The 18,743-nt window shown below is 40.8% G+C and overlaps 1 protein-coding gene across 3 annotated transcripts; it reads right to left on the bottom strand.

Moving 5' to 3' along the window:
- Positions 1–841: 841 nt before the first annotated feature.
- EIF4E (eukaryotic translation initiation factor 4E) lies at positions 842–17,934 on the bottom strand. 3 transcript variants are annotated; one of them, XM_061582914.1, is made up of 7 exons: positions 17,827–17,934; positions 13,765–13,871; positions 10,426–10,521; positions 9,492–9,555; positions 8,703–8,816; positions 5,570–5,709; positions 842–1,885 (listed from the first exon to the last, which is right to left on the bottom strand). In XM_061582914.1, exons 1-7 carry the CDS (start codon positions 17,842–17,844, stop codon positions 1,771–1,773), a joined length of 654 nt encoding a protein of 217 aa, XP_061438898.1. In that variant the 5' UTR covers positions 17,845–17,934; the 3' UTR covers positions 842–1,770. The 3 variants fall into 3 exon arrangements, with proteins under 3 accessions (XP_061438898.1, XP_061438896.1, XP_061438895.1); XM_061582912.1 differs by lacking the exon at positions 17,827–17,934 and adding an exon at positions 17,606–17,653; XM_061582911.1 differs by lacking the exon at positions 17,827–17,934 and adding an exon at positions 16,036–16,285.
- Positions 17,935–18,743: the final 809 nt, after the last annotated feature.

Below are 18,743 nucleotides of genomic sequence, written 5' to 3'. Positions count from 1 at the left end.
CTTTAATACAAGAGCCATTCCATTTATTATGGGGCAGGGGTAGGATTAACTGCAAAAACACAGTATCAGTTTTATACAAAAGGATATCTGGGTTCATGCTAGATAGCCTGCAAGAACCAAGAGGCAAAACCAATACACCTGGACAATGACTTCCCATCAAGACATTTACTGTAAGGATTGGCAAATGTCATTCTTAATATAGCTGAAGTCTATGTAACAGCAGAACTATTTTAGAGGCAACTATCAGATCAAGGCCAGCTAAACACACTCCCAGGTTTCCTCAGATCTCATACTCAATGTAAGAATGGCCATACCATCTGGTTACCGTGACCTGTATTCTGGAACTGGACAAGTGAACACAACCTTTAGAGTATCTCAAATTACAACTGAAATAAATCTGCAACTCTATTAACCATCGCTTCCAGAACTAGAAAGCCATTTTGCTGTAGTTCTGCAAAGTAAATGCATAACTCGCTAATTTTCTTACACCCAGTTAAGTAGTTCCAGTTTTTCTGTTTCCTGTTGTTGCAGTGGCAAGCCAGCTTTCAACTATTATGTTCTATTTGAGCATTCCCTTTCTGAGTATGCTTATCTGAACAGCAATGTAATTCACTGAAAAGTTAAATGAGCATACTCATTTAAGATATAGTCACTGCAATGCAATTCCATTTGAGGATAACACTATCTACGAATTATTAAAAAATAGCACAACTTGAATTAACCTGTAGCTTAGGGCTCAACCTCTCCTGGAAGATACACTACTACAGAGGCCACTATAGAGACCACCTTATCAGAAGTAGTAGAAACACTTCAGTATTATGAAATAAAAGGACGAATCTACTTGTCTAAAAGACAATTCACTGTACACATTTTATTTACAGTTTTGTACACTGCCTTAATATGAATGGGACTGCATTTCTATTTGAGCTGTTCTTAAACCAAAGCAAAATATAACCTAAGGAATACAAAGTGTTAAAATACAGCGTAAGATACAAAAAACAGGAATACTATTTCTAGTAAGGAATGTAATTATGGTGTTACAGTTTTAAAAAATCCACAATTATGTTCAGGAAATCACACAAACATATCACTGATTTGACTTGAAATGCATGAAACTTGTAGCAAAGCTTTGACGTTACAAAATAATTACCAAAGAATGCACAAAATTAATGTTTATTAAACCTTTTGTCATATTCCCAGATAGATCCTTCACCAATGGTACATGAGCAAGAACTGAAACTAGAATATCACTAATGTTATCAGAGAGGGAAACAATAAATTAAATCTAGCAGCCATCAGCATCCATTACAGCAAGACGATGCTGTATATAAAGAAATATTTGCTAGAAAAATGTATGCATCATCCTCTTCTTCCAAACCAGCAAAACATGTTGTTGCATACAATGCAAAGGTGAAAAAGTAGTAGTTTCTTCCCCTGTAGAAATGGCACTGTTTTGGGGATATTTTTAATATGATAGTTACTTTCCTAAGAAGCATCACAGAGTGGGCTAGGGAGACCTTTATGGTTTCAGGGGGCAAATGTACTGAAATTCTTTGATTGGATAAAGGTTACTTCAGCCAAAAATTGGGGAGAAAAACAAACACAGAAGTACAAGACAAAAGCAAATGAGACTTTCACAAATTTAGCAACATTTAGATGGAAATCAGATTTAAATGCAGTCCACTCTGCTTTTTTATAGAGGCTTTGGTTCAGCTCCCAAATCTCGATTGCTTGACGCAGTCTCCTATGAAATACTCTGAAGGTGTCTTCTTAAACAACAAACCTATTTTTAGTGGTGGAGCCGCTCTTAGTAGCTGTGTCAGCATGGGACTGATAACCAATCACTATCTTTGGAGGAAGTCCTAACCTTTCTTTGTACACTCTCCTGAGAAATAAAAGCATAAAACATTCGTTTAAATTATATTCAACAGATGAGAACAGCATGATGCTAGTTTCACATATACAAGCCCCGGTGCAAGATTCTTCTACAAATCTCAGCAGCGTCTCAGCTGTCAGAACAGGGCCAGCACCAAACAACAGGTAGGTCAGGCCCAGGCTGAGGGCCCCTGTGGCCCAGGGCCTCCCCAAAGGACCTCTCCTTAGGGTGGGAGGGTAACATTCCTGTTCTGCGATCTGCAGCAGTGTCAGCTCCTGACCCTGCTGCAGATCACAGAGAGGGAGCTCCCAGGAACCTCCCCAATACAGTCAGCGCAGGCTTCAGCCTGCACGCATCCCCCACCTACCTTCCCAGCCCTGTGAATGACATGCACACACAGTGCACATGCCTACTATCAACCAAGATGGCAGCAGGGGCTTCCCTAAGGGGCTGATGCCCTCATCACCATCTTGGTTGATGGCAGGCATGCGTGCACAGCATGCACAAGCCTTCCATCAATCAAGATGGAGGCAGAGGTTTCCCTAAGGGGCTGACGTCCCCGCTACCATCTTGGTTGATGGCAGGCATGCGTGTGCAGCCCACACATCATTCACAGGGATGAGAGAGATAGGTGGGATGTGCAGGTAGACGTATTAGCTCTGCATCACTTGTATGGCAGGGTGGGCTATGGTGCCACTGGCCTGGGGCAGGCTAGTGCCCAAGGGCCTTGTCATGCCTGGTGCCGGCTCTGCAGAAGAACATATTATTTTCATGTCTTCCTCACTTCAGCTTAAACTTCACTGTTATTTGCACAATAATTTCTGCTATCAATTGTCAAATCTAACTGCTCTTCATATCTACATAATGAATTACCAGGACTCACTATCTTTTAACTTTTTAGCAAGCTCTGTCTTATCTCTGCTATTAAATACAGACTATAACAGACTTTCCCAACTAGTGGGCCACCAGATGTTGTTGGACCACAACTCCCCTCAGCCTCAGCCAGCATTGCCAATGGTCAGGAAAGATGGGGATTGTAGTCCAACAACATCTGGTGGCCCACTAGTTGGGAAACACTGGACTATAACATGCTGAATGCCCCTTTAACCACTTGTCTCTAACTGGCAGTTCACATCCTCCCCTAAGGAGGGTAACAGCAGTGACTTCAGCATCATTTTATTTAGGGCATTTTAAGGAAAAAGCAGAGTTCAGATGCAAAAGGAGGAGAAAACCCCTTCACCTTTAATAGTTATATACAGGAGGGAATTTTGGCAGGTACAATTTATCACACATGGATGAATGTCCATCTGCCAAGCTCTACCTTCTGCACAAGTAATAAAGGTGAGCCAGCCCTGATATCCTCCTTTGCATCTGGTTACCCTAGGGATGGTCATGGGGTGAAAAACTGGAAACTGGTGTCATTCTGTAGGTTGGGATGAAAGAATGGGTCTGAGTTAAAGATTCTGCCTAGGAAGGTTAAACACCCACCATCTATTATGCAGTGGTCTGAAGACCTCATCACCCTCTACTTTTGAACATTTTTCTTATAGAATCATAGAATAGTGGAGTTGGAAGGGGCCTACAACGCCATCAAGTCCAACCCCCTGCTCAATGCATGACGTTATAAACTTCAATGTCATGTGGATACCTGTCTAGATACATGGATGGCTTATATTAACTTGCATCTTTAAATTATTAAGATGGATGGTTATTATATCCTTAATGAGAGCTGATCAGTTTATTCTTTCCCTTAATTTTTCTTTGGTAAATTTGTTATAAAAATATTATTAACTTCATTAAATAAATTAAGTTTCCCTAGGCAACAGATGATAATAATAGACTGCTGTCTAGACAAAGTTAATTTATTTGCTAGAGCTATAAGTCTATAGCTGTAAGTCAAGAATATTGTAATACTATTTTCAGTTTTTTTATGTATTAACAGGTCACTGAAAAAAGTCAGTTGCACAAGAAACCTCATATATGCAAGGCCAACTGAAATGAAGAGTACTGCTCTCTCAGTGGGAATTGTGAAAGAAGGTTTCAGGACTTTTAAAATAGTATCCTGTTCCAACACTAACTGTAATTCTTTACATGTCTACATAGAAATCTTATTTTATTCAGTGGGACTTACTCCCAGGCCAGTGTTGTTAGGACTGCAGCCTAAATAATATCTGATTCCTGAACTATCTCATAACATCTGCACAAAATTTTATTTGATCTGTAAAAAAAATAATAAAAAAAAATCAATTTTCAGAGAATCCTAGCCAATTTTAACTTAACTGGTTCATTTAACACATTCCATGACAGAAGTGATAAATAAGTATATGTCCCAATAGTGGATGATGTGCTGCATGCAAGACATATTTAAATAATTTCTACAACCATACAGATTTCCTTTTAAAAGTTTAATGCCACACATCAGCTACAGATATATAATCAAGAAAACACTCTCGTTCTGAAGACTAAATATTTCCAAATCTATGCTCATGTGGCTTCATCCTTTCACAGAATTAGGATAAATTCCTTAAACCTCCTCACCCCATAATACATAGAATGTAAAGATGTACAGTATATTTCATTCTTAAGCAACTCTAAATATAATCTCTAATCTTTTGAAATTAACAGAAATATCCACTGCGAAACTGTCCATAAATAAGCCATTGCTATGATTAATAGTTTCAGCTAAAAAGATGAAGTTGTTTCACTATACTTCAATGTCCTTTGATGTCAATGAAAATCTGTACTACTGTACAACAAACCTAAAGGAAGAGATGTTACCACAAAAGCTCACACAAGAATGTGTGCTCAAAGGGCATGTTTACAAAACAATTTCACTTGTCTTCAGTAGAGACACACATCTCAAGATTAGTCGTGTTGACCAAATATCTTAACAGGAAGCACTGCAATAGGCTGCAATTCTATGTACATTTACCCGAGTCTACATTCCACTGAACATAGTATGACATCCAAGTAAAGATTATGAGAGTGTATAGGATTAGGCTGAATATAGTGGAACATTTTGGACATCATGATAAACCATGATGTATTATGATGGGAATAGTCTGCAGTGAGCATTGGGCTTCTATGCTCTCCCCTCCGTCTCCAGTATAGCCTCTGAGGAGAATGGAAGCTTGCTTATGTGATTATCTGCATGAGTCCCTACCCTTAAAAGTGATTAATTATGGTTTGTTCAAACAAGCCAGCTTCATAACACATGATTTGAAACTGGATTGCTTCTAACCAGCCATAGTTAAGATTAGCCAGTTTGCTGGATTTGAACAAAACAAGCTGCAATTAAAAAAAACTGAAGTAAAAGCTTCCTATCTGTTCCTTGCAGCTATGCTGGAGGAGATAAAAAATGTATGAGCCCAAGACTTGCTGCATATTGTTCCCATCACAGTAAGTCACGGCTTACAGCAGAGGTGGGGAATGTCTTCTGTCCAGTGGGCTGGATCAAAAAGTACCCACCTCTACACAGGCTGCTTCAGAAAGGTGGGCATCCCACACCTCTGTCATACTATGTCAGGTGAGTGACTGATTGGCCAGCTCTGTGGAACCACCCTCAGAGAGCTCCTAATTTGGCCCACAGAACAGAAGTTCCTCATGTTTGGTTTATAGTGGTGTCTGAACCAGTTCAGTATGTAGGATACATTAGGGGTGACAGTATTCTGTAGATTATTCAATGCAACTTACCCTATATGTGTAACAGCATCCCTGTTTTCACATTCAGTAGTCCATATTGCTATTTTATCACCCTTGGTTCTAACATTAACAACTGCTCCACATACATCATCACTGTAGTCATCAAAGGACTCTCCAATAAGGCACAGCAGCTATAAAGATAGTAATAGAGAAGTAAGCAGTCTAAATCGAAAATAAACTAAACATGCAGAAAAAAATACTATAGTGCCGCAAAAAAGACCCGTCTAATTTTCTGTGTTGTTGCATATTTTTGGCACTGATCTTGAACCAAAACCTCACATTACAGAAAAGAGAAACTAAGTGAACAAACAACACAAAATTTTGATCCTTATTTCATTTATTAATTAAAGAAAATTAAGCAACACCCAATGCTCCCGTGTGAAAAAGTAATTGCCCCCTTAGACTCAAAACATGGTTACGCCATCTTTAGCAGCAATGAGTGCAACTGAACACTTCCTGTAGTTCCTGATCAGTCTCTCACAGTGCTGTGGTGGACTTTTGGCCCACTCCTCCATGCAGAACTGCTTTAACTCAGTGACATTTGTGGGTTTTCGAGTATGAACTGCTCCTTTCAGGTCCTGCCACAACAGCTCAATGGGGTTTAGGTCTGGGCTTTGAATAGGCCATTCCAAAACTTTAAATTTCTTGTTCCTCAACCATTCTGATGCAGACTTGCTTGTGTGTTTCAGATCATTGTCTTGTTGCATGACCCAGCTGCGCTTCAGCTGATGGACAGATAGCCTGACATTTGTCTGTAGAATTCTCTGAGACGAAGCAGAATTCATGGTTCCTTCAATGATGGCAAGTCGTCCAGGTCCTGATGCAGCAAAGCATTCCCAAACCATGACTCTGCCACCACCATGCTTGACTGTTGGTATGAGGTTCTTCATGTGGAATGCAGTGTTTGGTTTTCGCCAGACATAACGGAGCCCATGTCACCCAAAACATTCCATCTTTGACTCATCTGTCTACAGAACATTGTTCCAGAACTCTTGAGGATCATCCAGGTGCTTTTTGGGAAAATCTAGATGAGCATTCATGTTCTTAGTGAGCAGTGGTTTCCGCCTTGCTACTGTGCCATGAACCCATACTTGCATGGTGTCTTTCTGATGGTGGAGTCATGAACACTGCCCTTGGCTGAGGCGAGAGAGGCCTGCAGATCCCTGGTTTTTGTTCTGGGGTCCTTCGTGACTTCCTGGATGATTGTACGCCTTGCTCTTGAAGGGATTTTGGCAGGATGGCCACTCCTGGGAAGATTCACTACTGTACCAAACCTTCTCCATTTGGTCAATATGGCTCTGACTGTGGTTTGATGGAGCCCCAGAGCCTTAGAAATGGCTTTGTAACCCTTTCCAGACTGATATGCACCAACAACTGTTTTCTGGAGGTGTTCAGGAATTTCTTTTGAGTCTCATGTGGCTTTGGAACCTGTATGCTGGCAACTTCAATCTGATGGCAAAGGCCACAGTTAGTCAGATTTTTATTGGGCAGGGCTGGCCCAAAGCAGGCCTGATTGTTTACCAAGGTATTCTATCTTCTGCCCCTCATAATCCCTTTCATTGGGTTGAGTTAATGGGGGGCAATTTTTCACGCAGGGGCACTGGGTGTTGCCTAACTTTCTTTAATAAATAAATGAAATAAGTATCAAACTTTTGTATTGTTTGTTCACTCAGGTTCCCTTTTCTCTAATATTAGGTTTTGGTTCAATATCTGACAACATTCAGTGCCAAAAAAAAAAAAGCAACAACGCAGAAAATCAGACGGGGGCAAATACTTTTTCACAGCACTGTAAGACAGTAAGACTCTCCACCCATTCTGACATACCCAACAAAGTAAAAGCATTTTCACCAGCCTTTGACAGGAGACCAGGTAATACCACATATTGCCGCCCTCTCTCTCCCCCTGTGTGTGTGTGTGAATAAATAAATATGGGCTTCTTGGAGGAGAATGTTACACAATCCCTGAGCCACCACAGAAAAAGCCCTGCTCCTGCAAGACAATTGTATCCATTTCTACAATACTCAAGGCAGCACCCAACAGCAATTAAAAACAAACCCAACAAGAATTCTATTAGAAAGCCAAAAATGGAAACCCAGCAGCCACTCAGAAGAAGCAAGCTTTGCATCCTGTCTGAAGAGCCACCAAGAATCATACAGCTTTAAGCAACTGTGGGAAAGACTATGCACCTTGTCCCAGAAGGCCTCAACCCTGATGTGTGCACACGGAAGACAGACCTGCCACACAGAACAGAAATAATAGCTGGGTCTATATTTGAAGAGGCAGCCTGAGGCATGACTGTCCCAGGGCCTTAAAAGTAACTATCCCTTGAATTTAACCTGGAAGCCCACTAGTAGTTGGCAATACTGTCAAAGGAGATATTCTTGCCTCCCCATATCTGGCTGTAGGCAGGCAGTGGCATTCTGTACTAGATGAAGCTTCCAAGTCATCTTCAAGAGCAGCCCCAAGTAAACTGCATTATACTAGCAAGTCTCAGAAGCATTATTAACATGTCAAGATCCTTTTTCTCCAGCAAGAAAGGTAATTTCTGTAAAAATGATTGGTGACTGCCATTGGCACCTGTACAGGTGCAAAGCATGATTCAGGAGGATCCACAGGCTCCTAACCTGATCAGACTGGGAGATTATCACTACACCTACCACAAGGACACTTCTTCCAGAATAGGTATTATGGCACGTTCAGTAAGATTTAGCATTCCATTTGTCCTGTAGTTGTCTTACCCGTTTCACAGTTTTCAGTACTGTTTCTGAAGGGTATAAGATGCCAAAGGAGAAACATCTATTTCCCTCCACCAAATCAGAATTATATTTATCTTCCCATAGTACCCGCTAGGGCATTCCAGAATCCAATAAGCTTCACCAATACTCGGGGTGGACCATGTTAATGGGCCTGGCCTTGATGCCTAGGAAAACCATCGCACATTGATAATGGTCTAATGGTGAACAATGCATTGTATGCACAGAATTGGATTACCACCACTCATCCAACATCAAAATAAAATTGTCAATGGATGGACCTTTCTACATGCCTTCTCCCTTTAGGAATCTTGGAAGAAAACAGTTCCTCTCTCGAATTCAACCAGGGCAAGACACCACAAAAATCTTACTGTCTCTAGCCAGAAGCGATCAAGGTCACTTCGTCGCTGCTGCTTGTTTAGTGTAATTAGCCATCGTCCTCCTCGTTTATTCTTCTCATCTTCCCACATGGGCTCAATACCATCCTAAAACGTACAGTTCAAACAGAAAACAATGAATCCACATGATGTGCAGCCCAATACCGCCCCATTTTAAAATAGTAATTGAGTCCAACTATTCTCATAGCATTAAGATTTACTCATTTGTGAAATGGAACAATTATCTTAATACCAATATGCAAGACAATGGTTGTAACCAACAAAGCAGAACTTCCTCTCCCTCTGCACTCCCCCTCCCCTAATCTGTTCTGAGGTTTTCTTCAACCCTCTGGAGGACATTTGGGGAGGTGCAGGAACAGGAAGTCCTATTCTGCAGGCTAAAGTCTTGGAGCTAATGGAACAACTTTGTTGGATTCAACACGATGTATGGAAAGATTTTCCTACTGCTAGAGTAGTTTGGGACTGACTAGATAAAGGATTTCATTTATAAACAGTAGCATGAAAAGAGGCAGATCAGACATTTAAGACTAGCAATTCACATCTCCATCAAACAGCAAAGATCACTAGTGCTTGTCTGAATCTACTACAAAAATCATGTGCGTGAACAGAAGCTAGCTACATTTCATGCAACACGGCAATGTGGAGGTGAGAGTGTATGGCTTACATACAATCTTAAGACATTTTCAGACAGGAGACCCAAACAGAGTTAGATTATTTTTATTAATTAACAAGCTAATCTTGACTTAAGTTTACTCTGCATACCTTAAACAGAGAGTAGTCACAACCGGGCATTAAATTACTAGAGAGCTGGATATGGTTATATAACCTATTTGGGAAAAACAAACCACAATCAAGAAAATGAATTATCACCAAGCATTGCAGATTACACCAGTTAAGTCTAAAATGCACAACATGGTAAATCAGGTTAGCATCTTAAATTTGAGATGCTTCAGTTTGAACAAACTAATTTTCAATCAGCCATTTCGTAGTAAAGGGAAACAAACAAACAAACAAAAAACAATCAAGTCATGTGTGCAAAGCTCTAACAGTGTTCACAATGTAAAACAATCACTTGTACATTTCCATCACCTCAAACATTTAAGACAGAGGTTGCTCGCTGGTGGCTTCCATTGGACTCAGTTCTTATTAGTCCCAGTCAGCATGGCTAATGGTCAGGGATGATGGGAGTTACAGTCCAGCAACATCTGGATGGCCACAGGTTAGCCACCCCGATTTAACAGCATAGCTCATAAGGAGTCCCAAATACTTGATAGCACAGGAACTGACGCTGACTATTTATAGCTCTCTTAGGCTGCTGAAAACTTGTTTCACAATTAGCTAATTTCTACTAAAAATCTCTGCAGTTTTTACAATTTTAATTCTATCAGTTTTTCTGACAATGTACTAAATGTGTCAATTTTAAAAGTTAAAGCATCTGTCAAATTGCTTTTACTTTTTCTTTGAGTATCCCTTTCATTCAACTTATTCACTTCCCTCTTTTTCCTTGTGTCATCCTGTGTAATGAATGGAAAGGGAAAAATTTCAAATTCAATTGATCGTTTTGAAAAAAGCATTGTAAACCTTCCCACAGATGCTTCAAATTAGTGTACAGGTGGAATAAATAAGCTGCACAGTAATATACCATAAAGATATACATTAGGAATGAATGAGACTGGCATCTAAAAGCTTCACTTACGCCCAAAAATCTTCAACAGTATCAAACTTTGAGATCAGACGAAGATTTGCTTGCCAGGTTTTAGTTTTGTCATTTTTAAAGAACCAGAGCGCCCACCTGAAAAAATAATGATTTCTTGTTAGGCTATCTTGTATTATTATCCAACCTCCTACTATGTTTTTAAAAAGGTTGTTGTTGTTGTTATGTGCCTTCAAGTCGATTACGACTTATGGCAACCCTATGAATCAGTGACCTTCAAGAGCATCTGTCATGAACCACCCTGTTCAGATGTTGTAAGTTCAGGTCTGTGGCTTCCTTTATGGAATCAATTCATTTCTTGGTTGGCCTTCCTCTTTTTCTACTCCCTTCTGTTTCCCCCAGCATTATTGTCTTTTCTAGTGAATCAGGTCTTCTCATGATGTGTCCAAAGTAGGATAACCTCAGTTTCATCATTTTAGCTTCTAGTGACAGTTCTGGTTTAATTTGTTGTAACACCCAATTATTTGTCTTTTTCGCAGTCCATGGTATGCGCAAAGCTCTCCTCCAACACCACATTTCAAATGAGTTGATTTTTCTCTTATCCGCTTTTTTCACTGTCCAACTTTCACATCCGTACATAGAGATCAGGAACACCATGGTCTGAATTCTATTTAAAAAGGTAAGGACTTAAAATCATATTGAAGAAATTTTAAAAAGAAAAATATAAATCATAGATAGCAAAAAGCCCACAGGTTTAGCTTTCAGATCCCACTGAACATCTGGGCATACTACTGAGGCTTTAGATGGCACCACTGACAGAGGAAAAAAATTGATGGGAGGCCCATATTTTTATTTAGATATAATGAATGCTTACCTAAGGCAGAACAAAAAACAAGGAATATAAATACAGTTGTTTCTGAAATTTCTCCTTCTGAAAACAGATCCTGGGGAAATCTATTTGAAGCATATAATCTGACGCATGCCTTTTGAACGATTTATATGCCCCCAATCTAGTTAGTGGCATTACACGCAGAGAAGCAGGCCTCTGTGCAAGTACAACTAGGGGCTGCATGTGTAAATAAACCTCTCTGATCCAGAAGCCAGGGCTGCACATACAGAGTCTAAAGAGATAAACCATTAGTGATCAGCTGTTTGGGGCAAGGCCTGGATTCGGTCGATGACTGTTTCTTCCCACTAAAAAACTAATCAATAGGATTTTAGCTTTTAAAAAAGGGATTAGTACACACAGTCCCAGCTGCTATGTGTGTGCTCATTTGAATAGGGCTACTGCTCTAAGCAGCACTTCAGGAAGCACATCCTAATATTGTTCTATTGTTTTGTGAAGTTATACATTTTATCAAGTCAACCACCCCAGAATTGTGGTTTTCCTGGAATTTGACTAGTATTATTTGTACTTTTTTGACTAGTATTATTTGGGGTGTGTTCCTTTAAGGCATTCTTGAAAATGTAATACAGCTAACATCTGAGGTATCCAAATTAGAATAACCAGGAACAATTTTTACAGTGATCTGTAACAGGGTCATGTGACAAAAATATGTGATTAAAGGAATTTGGTGGAGGTAACCTAGTTTGGCAATGGGAACTTAAAACTACATACACCAGCATCATGGTATCTTTTACCAACTGTAATCTACCTTCAAAGTATCAATAAACTTCAACAATGCAGCTCTTTTGGCGAGAGGAAGGAAGAAAATGGTATTGAAGGCTCAACTATGAACTAAAGAAGGCTTCCAGAACCTTCCATTCCTAACAGTTTATTTCTGGAAACAAAATAAAATGCTGGTACAGAGTCTGTGCATTTGCTTTGAAATGGGATATTTATAAATCTGTGTAAGAGAAAGCAGCTGAAATTCTAGAACAGATTTCATTACACACTGATACAAGTTTTAAGCAATGAATACATTATATTCTTAAGACTGTGTTACCCAACTGTCAGTGCCACACTATTTGGATTATTTGTAAATCTATCATGCCAAGGGGTAAACAATGGGGCGGGGTTGAATGTGGCCTCCATGCTTTGCTTCTGGACTTCCCTGAAGTTTCTGATTAGCTGCTGTTGCCAACCAACGGTCTGATCAGACAGGCACTTAGGAAAACTATTTCCTCACACAAGATACTGAATAGGTCAAACTGAAATGAATAATTAAGACTGTTCCCTTAATCATTCACACAGCTCAATATGGAAACTAAATAGAACTTTCAAAAAAGTTGCAAAAGAGAATATAATTTTTGTTGTTGTGGCAAGCCAACCCAGACAGTTAATTTTAACATGTGTTTGCTTTAAAATGGCTAATCTGGTTATATTTTGATAAAAACGAGTTGTTATAAAAGTTAACATTTGATTTCATCTGTATTTTTAATTATTCTGTATTTTATGTAACCCGTTTAGAGGTTTTTTTGATAATTAATCAGTATATAAATCTTGGTTAAATAAAACAAATAAATAAGGGCAGTTCTCAGCATTCAGGCCACATTTTAAGGCTGCAAAGATTACTTAAGGAAAGCAGAGATTCCAACTAGGTTCAAATGAAACATGCTAGGGAAAATTTTTCTAGGAAGGGAGAAGTGCTAACTGCAATAATGAGGTGTTGCAATTCAGCTGAAGTGGAAAAAATTATTCCTGTTTAAAACAAGAACTATACATCAGGAGACAGTACTGCTCTTCAAAGCTCTACATCAAAAGAACCTCCTGACCACAGGACTCCTAATTTGGCCCACAAGGCCACTTCTCCTGAGCCATGCCCACTTGCCACTTAAGTCGCATGATGTCAGGTGTAGGACAGGTAAGGGTAATGTTGCAGATGCAAAGGGACAACCAGGAGCCTTACAGTGTTGGCAAACTTCTGACTGCACCACCATGCTTCTGATTGTTCCTCTGCAAGCACAGCTTGCATCACATACTGTTTAAATTTGACACCAAATGCAAGCTGTGTTGCTGGGGTTGGATCCACTTTGGAGCTCCCTATCCTACCCCCTGCTCTAACAACGACAATATAACAAGCCTACAATATAAAAATGGGTATCAGGAAACTGGCCAGGTGTGCAGTACAAGTCAGATCCTACCTGCAACACAGAGAGAGCTTTAGAATCTTGTCTATGTGGCCTGTAAAGGTATAAGGCACTCGTTTTTCAAATTTCATGAAGGGAAGTATAGCCACTTTGTATTCATAAAAGTTACCTAGTCTGGCCACTGGGCAGATTTTTATTGTCATCCTTTAGTAAAAAAAACAGTGCAGTAAGCATGTTTTACTAGTATTTGCAAAGAATATTTTTAATACATTTCATTTTAAAACTTTCACTAATTCACAGCTATAAGTCTTATAATATGCTATTATATTGTTCAGAGGAAACGTGCCTCACCTGTTTTGTAATGGATGCTTAATGTATGGTTCCGGACTGACTACCTCCTGACTTGCTGGTGTCTCAGTTTTCTCTTCTTCTGAAGTTTGAGGGTTAGAAGTGGTTTCCTATATAAATAAAGTACAACGTTAACTTGTATACTTACAATTATGATATACTTTGCTATGAAAGTTTTGCTTTTGCAAGATAAGCATATCTAAATATATTTGCAAGTCCTAAAAATAACAGATTTGACTAAGATTTTGCAAATGCGGACACTGGAACATTAAAGATTAGAAAAGTTTCATGTGGAGGGCAAGGCATTTTTCTTATGCAATTGTAGGTACCAAAAAATAAAATAAAATAAAAGCTACCCCTTGGCTACTCCTCAATCTCTATGGATTGCTAAATGTGTATAAATGCAGAAAATGTCTCTCCTCAATACAATATTGTATTTATCAAAATTTATATGCCATTTGATTGTAAATAGAACCTTTAAGTGGTTTGCAAAAAATAAAAGAAACATTAAAATTGACCAAAAAAAAGCAAATTGAAAAATAGGCATTTTAAAAATGCAAAATATGATTAGGTCTTATACATACTCTCAAGTAAATGATTTCGATCCAAAGGGCAAGATTCTGAACAATCATACCCATTAACCTTTTCAATAACAGATAACCCTAACCTGGTCATAGTGTAGTAAATTAAATTAGCAATTTCAATGGCCACTACTGTCCTGCTAGATTTCAACACGCTTTGCAATACTAAAATTTTGTTAAGATTAAGTAATCCTTAGGTACTCCTATGCCACTTTCTATTCTAATTTGCAAAAACTGACTCAGCAATAAGATGCTGAAAGCTGTTGCTTACTGAACATGGGGGTATACACAGCTACCTGCTATAGACCTCAGCAAATTAGAGAGACCACACAGACATTAGATACAAGGGGTTGGATTAAGACTTAGTTATTTGCCTTTTGGTCCCACTGAAATCAAAGTGCAAGGTTAGTCATAAATAACTTAGGTCTTCCTGCCTTCAGACTAACTTAAGTCTGAATCCAATCCAGTGAATCAAGAACTCTGGACAGTCCCAAGAAGCTGTTTTATTACTATTTGCTAAAATTCTATCCCTAGTGTATTGGAAGGGGAGAAGCATTACTGTTTCACTGCCCCCAACAAAGACCGAAAATTCTGAACCAGATATGAAGCTACTTCCCAAAACTGAGGGTAGTTTAAGAAATAAAGCCAGCTGTGATTATAAACTTTTAAAATTACTTGTGTCAAATAATGCTGCAAGAAAATCTAACTATTTGTCTGCTGTTTAACATATGGTTTACAGAACTATGCCAATTAGACTTAGTAAATAGTAAAGAACAATGTGACATTACCAGCACAAGTACTGATGAAACACTAAACTTATTTATCACCTGCATCCTTAGTTGTAATTACAAGCTCCAGTCTGCCCATCGTACTACACCTTAAGTAAAGAATGTCTTTGAACAATCCACATCATGAAATTATCATCCCTTCAAGCTAGGAATGCAAGTTATTCATATGCAACTAGAGCAACCAGCAATGAAATTAGTGTTGACGCATACTCGTTGGACAGCAAGAAACTTAAGTCCACACTTTATAATTAACCCTGTTGTATGGCAACAAACCTTCTAGAGTAAATTATTAGATACTTTTAAAAATGATTAGCTAACCCCCCCCCTTAAACTTTACATTTCTTGCATAAGAACATAAGAGCCCTGCCGGATCAGGCCAATGGCCCATCTAGTCCAGCATCCTGTTCTAACAGTGGCCAAGCAGATGTCTATGGAAAGCCTGAAAGCAGGACCTGAGCACGATCACTCTTTTCTCACTTGTGATTCCCAGCAATTGACATTCAGAGGCATATTACCTCCAACGGGGGAGGTAGAACAGTCATAATGGTCTTCAAGAAGAAATCATCATATTGTCAACTGTAATTTTTTTCCACACAATGGAAGGTTTTCTGAACATCAGATCTTCATCCTCCCCAATACCTTGATGCTGCTGCTTCCACCCCTCAGATCATTCCTGCAACACCTTAATGCTGCTGCTCCCTACCCCTCAGCAGCTCACTGTGCCTAACAATAGGGCTGGCCCTGCACAATGTTTCCTCTGAACTTAGTGAACAGAAATACACACAGCACAAAACATTTTGATTTTGTTAATAGATTAATATATAAATATTAATGCACATTAGTTGGCCGCCTCTCCATTAAAGAGACCATTTAATGATACAAAACTAAACAGATGGAATACTTACCCTTACAATACTGCATAGCCCAGAAAGGGTTTCAATCATGGTGATTAATAGATTGTAAAATCTAGTACTTTAACATAAGTCCCCTACAAGCACCCCACATACACACTTGCTCCGGAAGGTGATGAAACTGACAAAAATGAGCAACTTATTAGGACTGGGAAATATTAGAAAACAAGCTTTCAGAAGAGTTAGGATAAGATTATAAGTACATAATAATTATGGATCACTCCATTGTTATTCTGTTTCTTCTAAGCTTATGAAGAGCCTTGTACTACTCAAATGTTCATGGACTAAGAAAAATAATACATTTTACAACTATGTCTATTCTTGAAAATTGTGACAGAAATAGAATAGGGTGTCTTCCCAAAGTCAGTTGCAGAAGGACATATTGAATACATGCTACAGTCTGCCAAGACTATCGTTCAGTACCTACAGTAAAGTGCTGCTACACTAGTTTAATTTGCCACTGCCTATATAGTGTCACAACCAATTTACAGGGCCACTTGGCTCACAGCCTGGGCTTCCCCCTAGACAAATGCTCCTAAATGAGCTGTCATAATTCTCCACTCACCCCTCCCCAAATTCTGGTTTTGTATGCTATTACTCAACCCAGATTAGGACAGGTGGCAATGACAGGCAAGATGCTGTCTTGTTTTGCAATTAATGATTTAAGCAACCCCTGGATTACAATAATTGTGTAGCTGGGGAGGGGGTGAGAGGGGGGAAAGCATCAACCCACGCGTGGGGTGATTTGTGTTAACAAAGCTCAACTTTAAGCTAATATTTTTGGGAAGCGTTGAAGCTGGGTAGTTTGGGGATATTAGGAAAGGAACAGATTCCAAGGGCTTGAGAGTAGGCTAGGATAATGTGAAGGCTGGTTCTTCCTAGCCAATCCTAAGGAGGTCTCCATGGCCACCCTTCCCTTCCGAAATACGGATGAAAAAGCAGGAAGGGAAAAGAGGCCGGCCGGTATGTACACGCCAAGCCAGAGAACGAAAAGAAGGCAACTTCTGTCTCAGGGGCAAACACAATCTGAAACGCTTGCCAGAGTAAAAAAAGCAACAACAGGCGACGACCACACAGGTCAGGCCGGTTTCACCTCCAGTCTAAGATTAGATAAACAGGCTTGTTGAAGGAAAATTGAAGGCAGGCGTGGGTCCGACAGACAAAAGAGAAGGGAAGGTTACTCGCCGCTCTATGTCTAACAGACCGAGAAACAACGAGGGAAGGAGAAAAAGAGAGTTGGGTTGGGGACAGAAGACGCCGTAAGAAGCGGCGGGAGCCCTTGAGCCGGCTGGGTCTATCGCGACGCACGCTGGCACAACAAAAACGAAGTTAAATCCTCGCCCCCACCCGTAGGACACTCTCTCACTCTCCTCCCCCCCCCTCCACACCGGCTCTCTTTGGCTTCTCTCTCTTCCTCCACCTCGTCACGCGACCCCTCCCCTTGTCGCCCCTCAACGCCCCCGCCCAAGCTGTGACGGCACAATCAGCGGCCGTTCAAGCGCTCAGAATCCATCCAGCCCCCCTCTCTCCTCCCCCCCCGTAACTCCATCGCACGCGCCGGTACCTTTCGCTCGCCGTACACGCGCGCGCGCCACATACATTCCCAGGCCGCCGGCGCCACCGCCCCCCCTTCTCTTCCTCCTTCTCTTCCAACCTCCTCCGTCAGAACATTCTCCCTCCGCTATCGTTTCCCTCAGGGCCGTAGGGCTTTCGCTGGACCTTTTCGGAAGCCGAAAAAGGAGTTGGGGAGGGGGGAAAGAGTGAAGTGGGAATAAGGACACTCACCGGTTCCACCGTCGCCATCTTAGATCGCTGTGATCGCACAAGCGCGGAGGGGAGGGGAGAGGTAAAAGGGGAAGGCGGATAACAAATCAGGTTCGAAACCGATTGGCCGGCGTGGCGTCACGTGGAAGCGACGGCCGTTTTGGCGGCTCGGCGCGTGCGTGAGGCCGCTGAGAGGAGGGGATTGGGCAGCCAAGGCCAGAGGGAAGAGGAGCAGCGGCTTGTGGGAACTGTAGTCTCCGATGAAGTTTTCCCTCTCCTTCCCCGCGTCCCCTTTCAGGAGAGACAGTCACGTGGGAAAGGCAGACAGGGGCATGTCAGGCTGAGACGGCACTGATCAGAACGGAAAAGTGACTCCTAGAGTCCGAAAGCGGCAACTGCAGAACCCGCCTGCGTCCCACCACTGATGCTTGGCCTGACGGGGCGGTGCCCCCCTTTCCGTCATGGGGGTGTCAACAAGTGTGATGCAAGCCCTCAAGTCACCGCTATTCAGATCCCCATCCAGAACCTGACTGGGGGAGCGGAGAGGGAAGGAGCAACAGACAAGTAGTCTTCTGCCTCATCTTTCACACACGCAAAAATGAAAAAAAAACACCCCACCACATTACATTTATAGTTACAGGCAAGCGGAGGGGCAACCGATCAGTTTACCGGCGGCCTGTCTACCTTGATCTGTTTACAAGAATCAGACAAATACAATGAACTACAATGGTTAATTTTTAAAAGGGTAACGTTACTAGTGGTTAAGGCTGCAATCCAATACACCCTTACCTGGGAGTAAGTTCCATTGAACCCAATGGAGCTTACTTCTGAGTAGACAAATTGGATTGCAGCCTAAGTTACTTTCTCACCTTATAGACATGGCTTACTAAAGGCTCCCTGGAACTCAAGAGAAGGGGTGCCTGTCTGCCAAAAGTAAG

This window comes from Rhineura floridana, chromosome 9, assembly GCF_030035675.1.
Source record: "Rhineura floridana isolate rRhiFlo1 chromosome 9, rRhiFlo1.hap2, whole genome shotgun sequence".
Classification (NCBI taxonomy): Eukaryota; Metazoa; Chordata; class Lepidosauria; order Squamata; family Rhineuridae; genus Rhineura; species Rhineura floridana.
The sequence above is the reverse complement of the archived record's forward strand: the minus strand, read 5'-3'. Positions and strand labels throughout refer to the sequence as shown.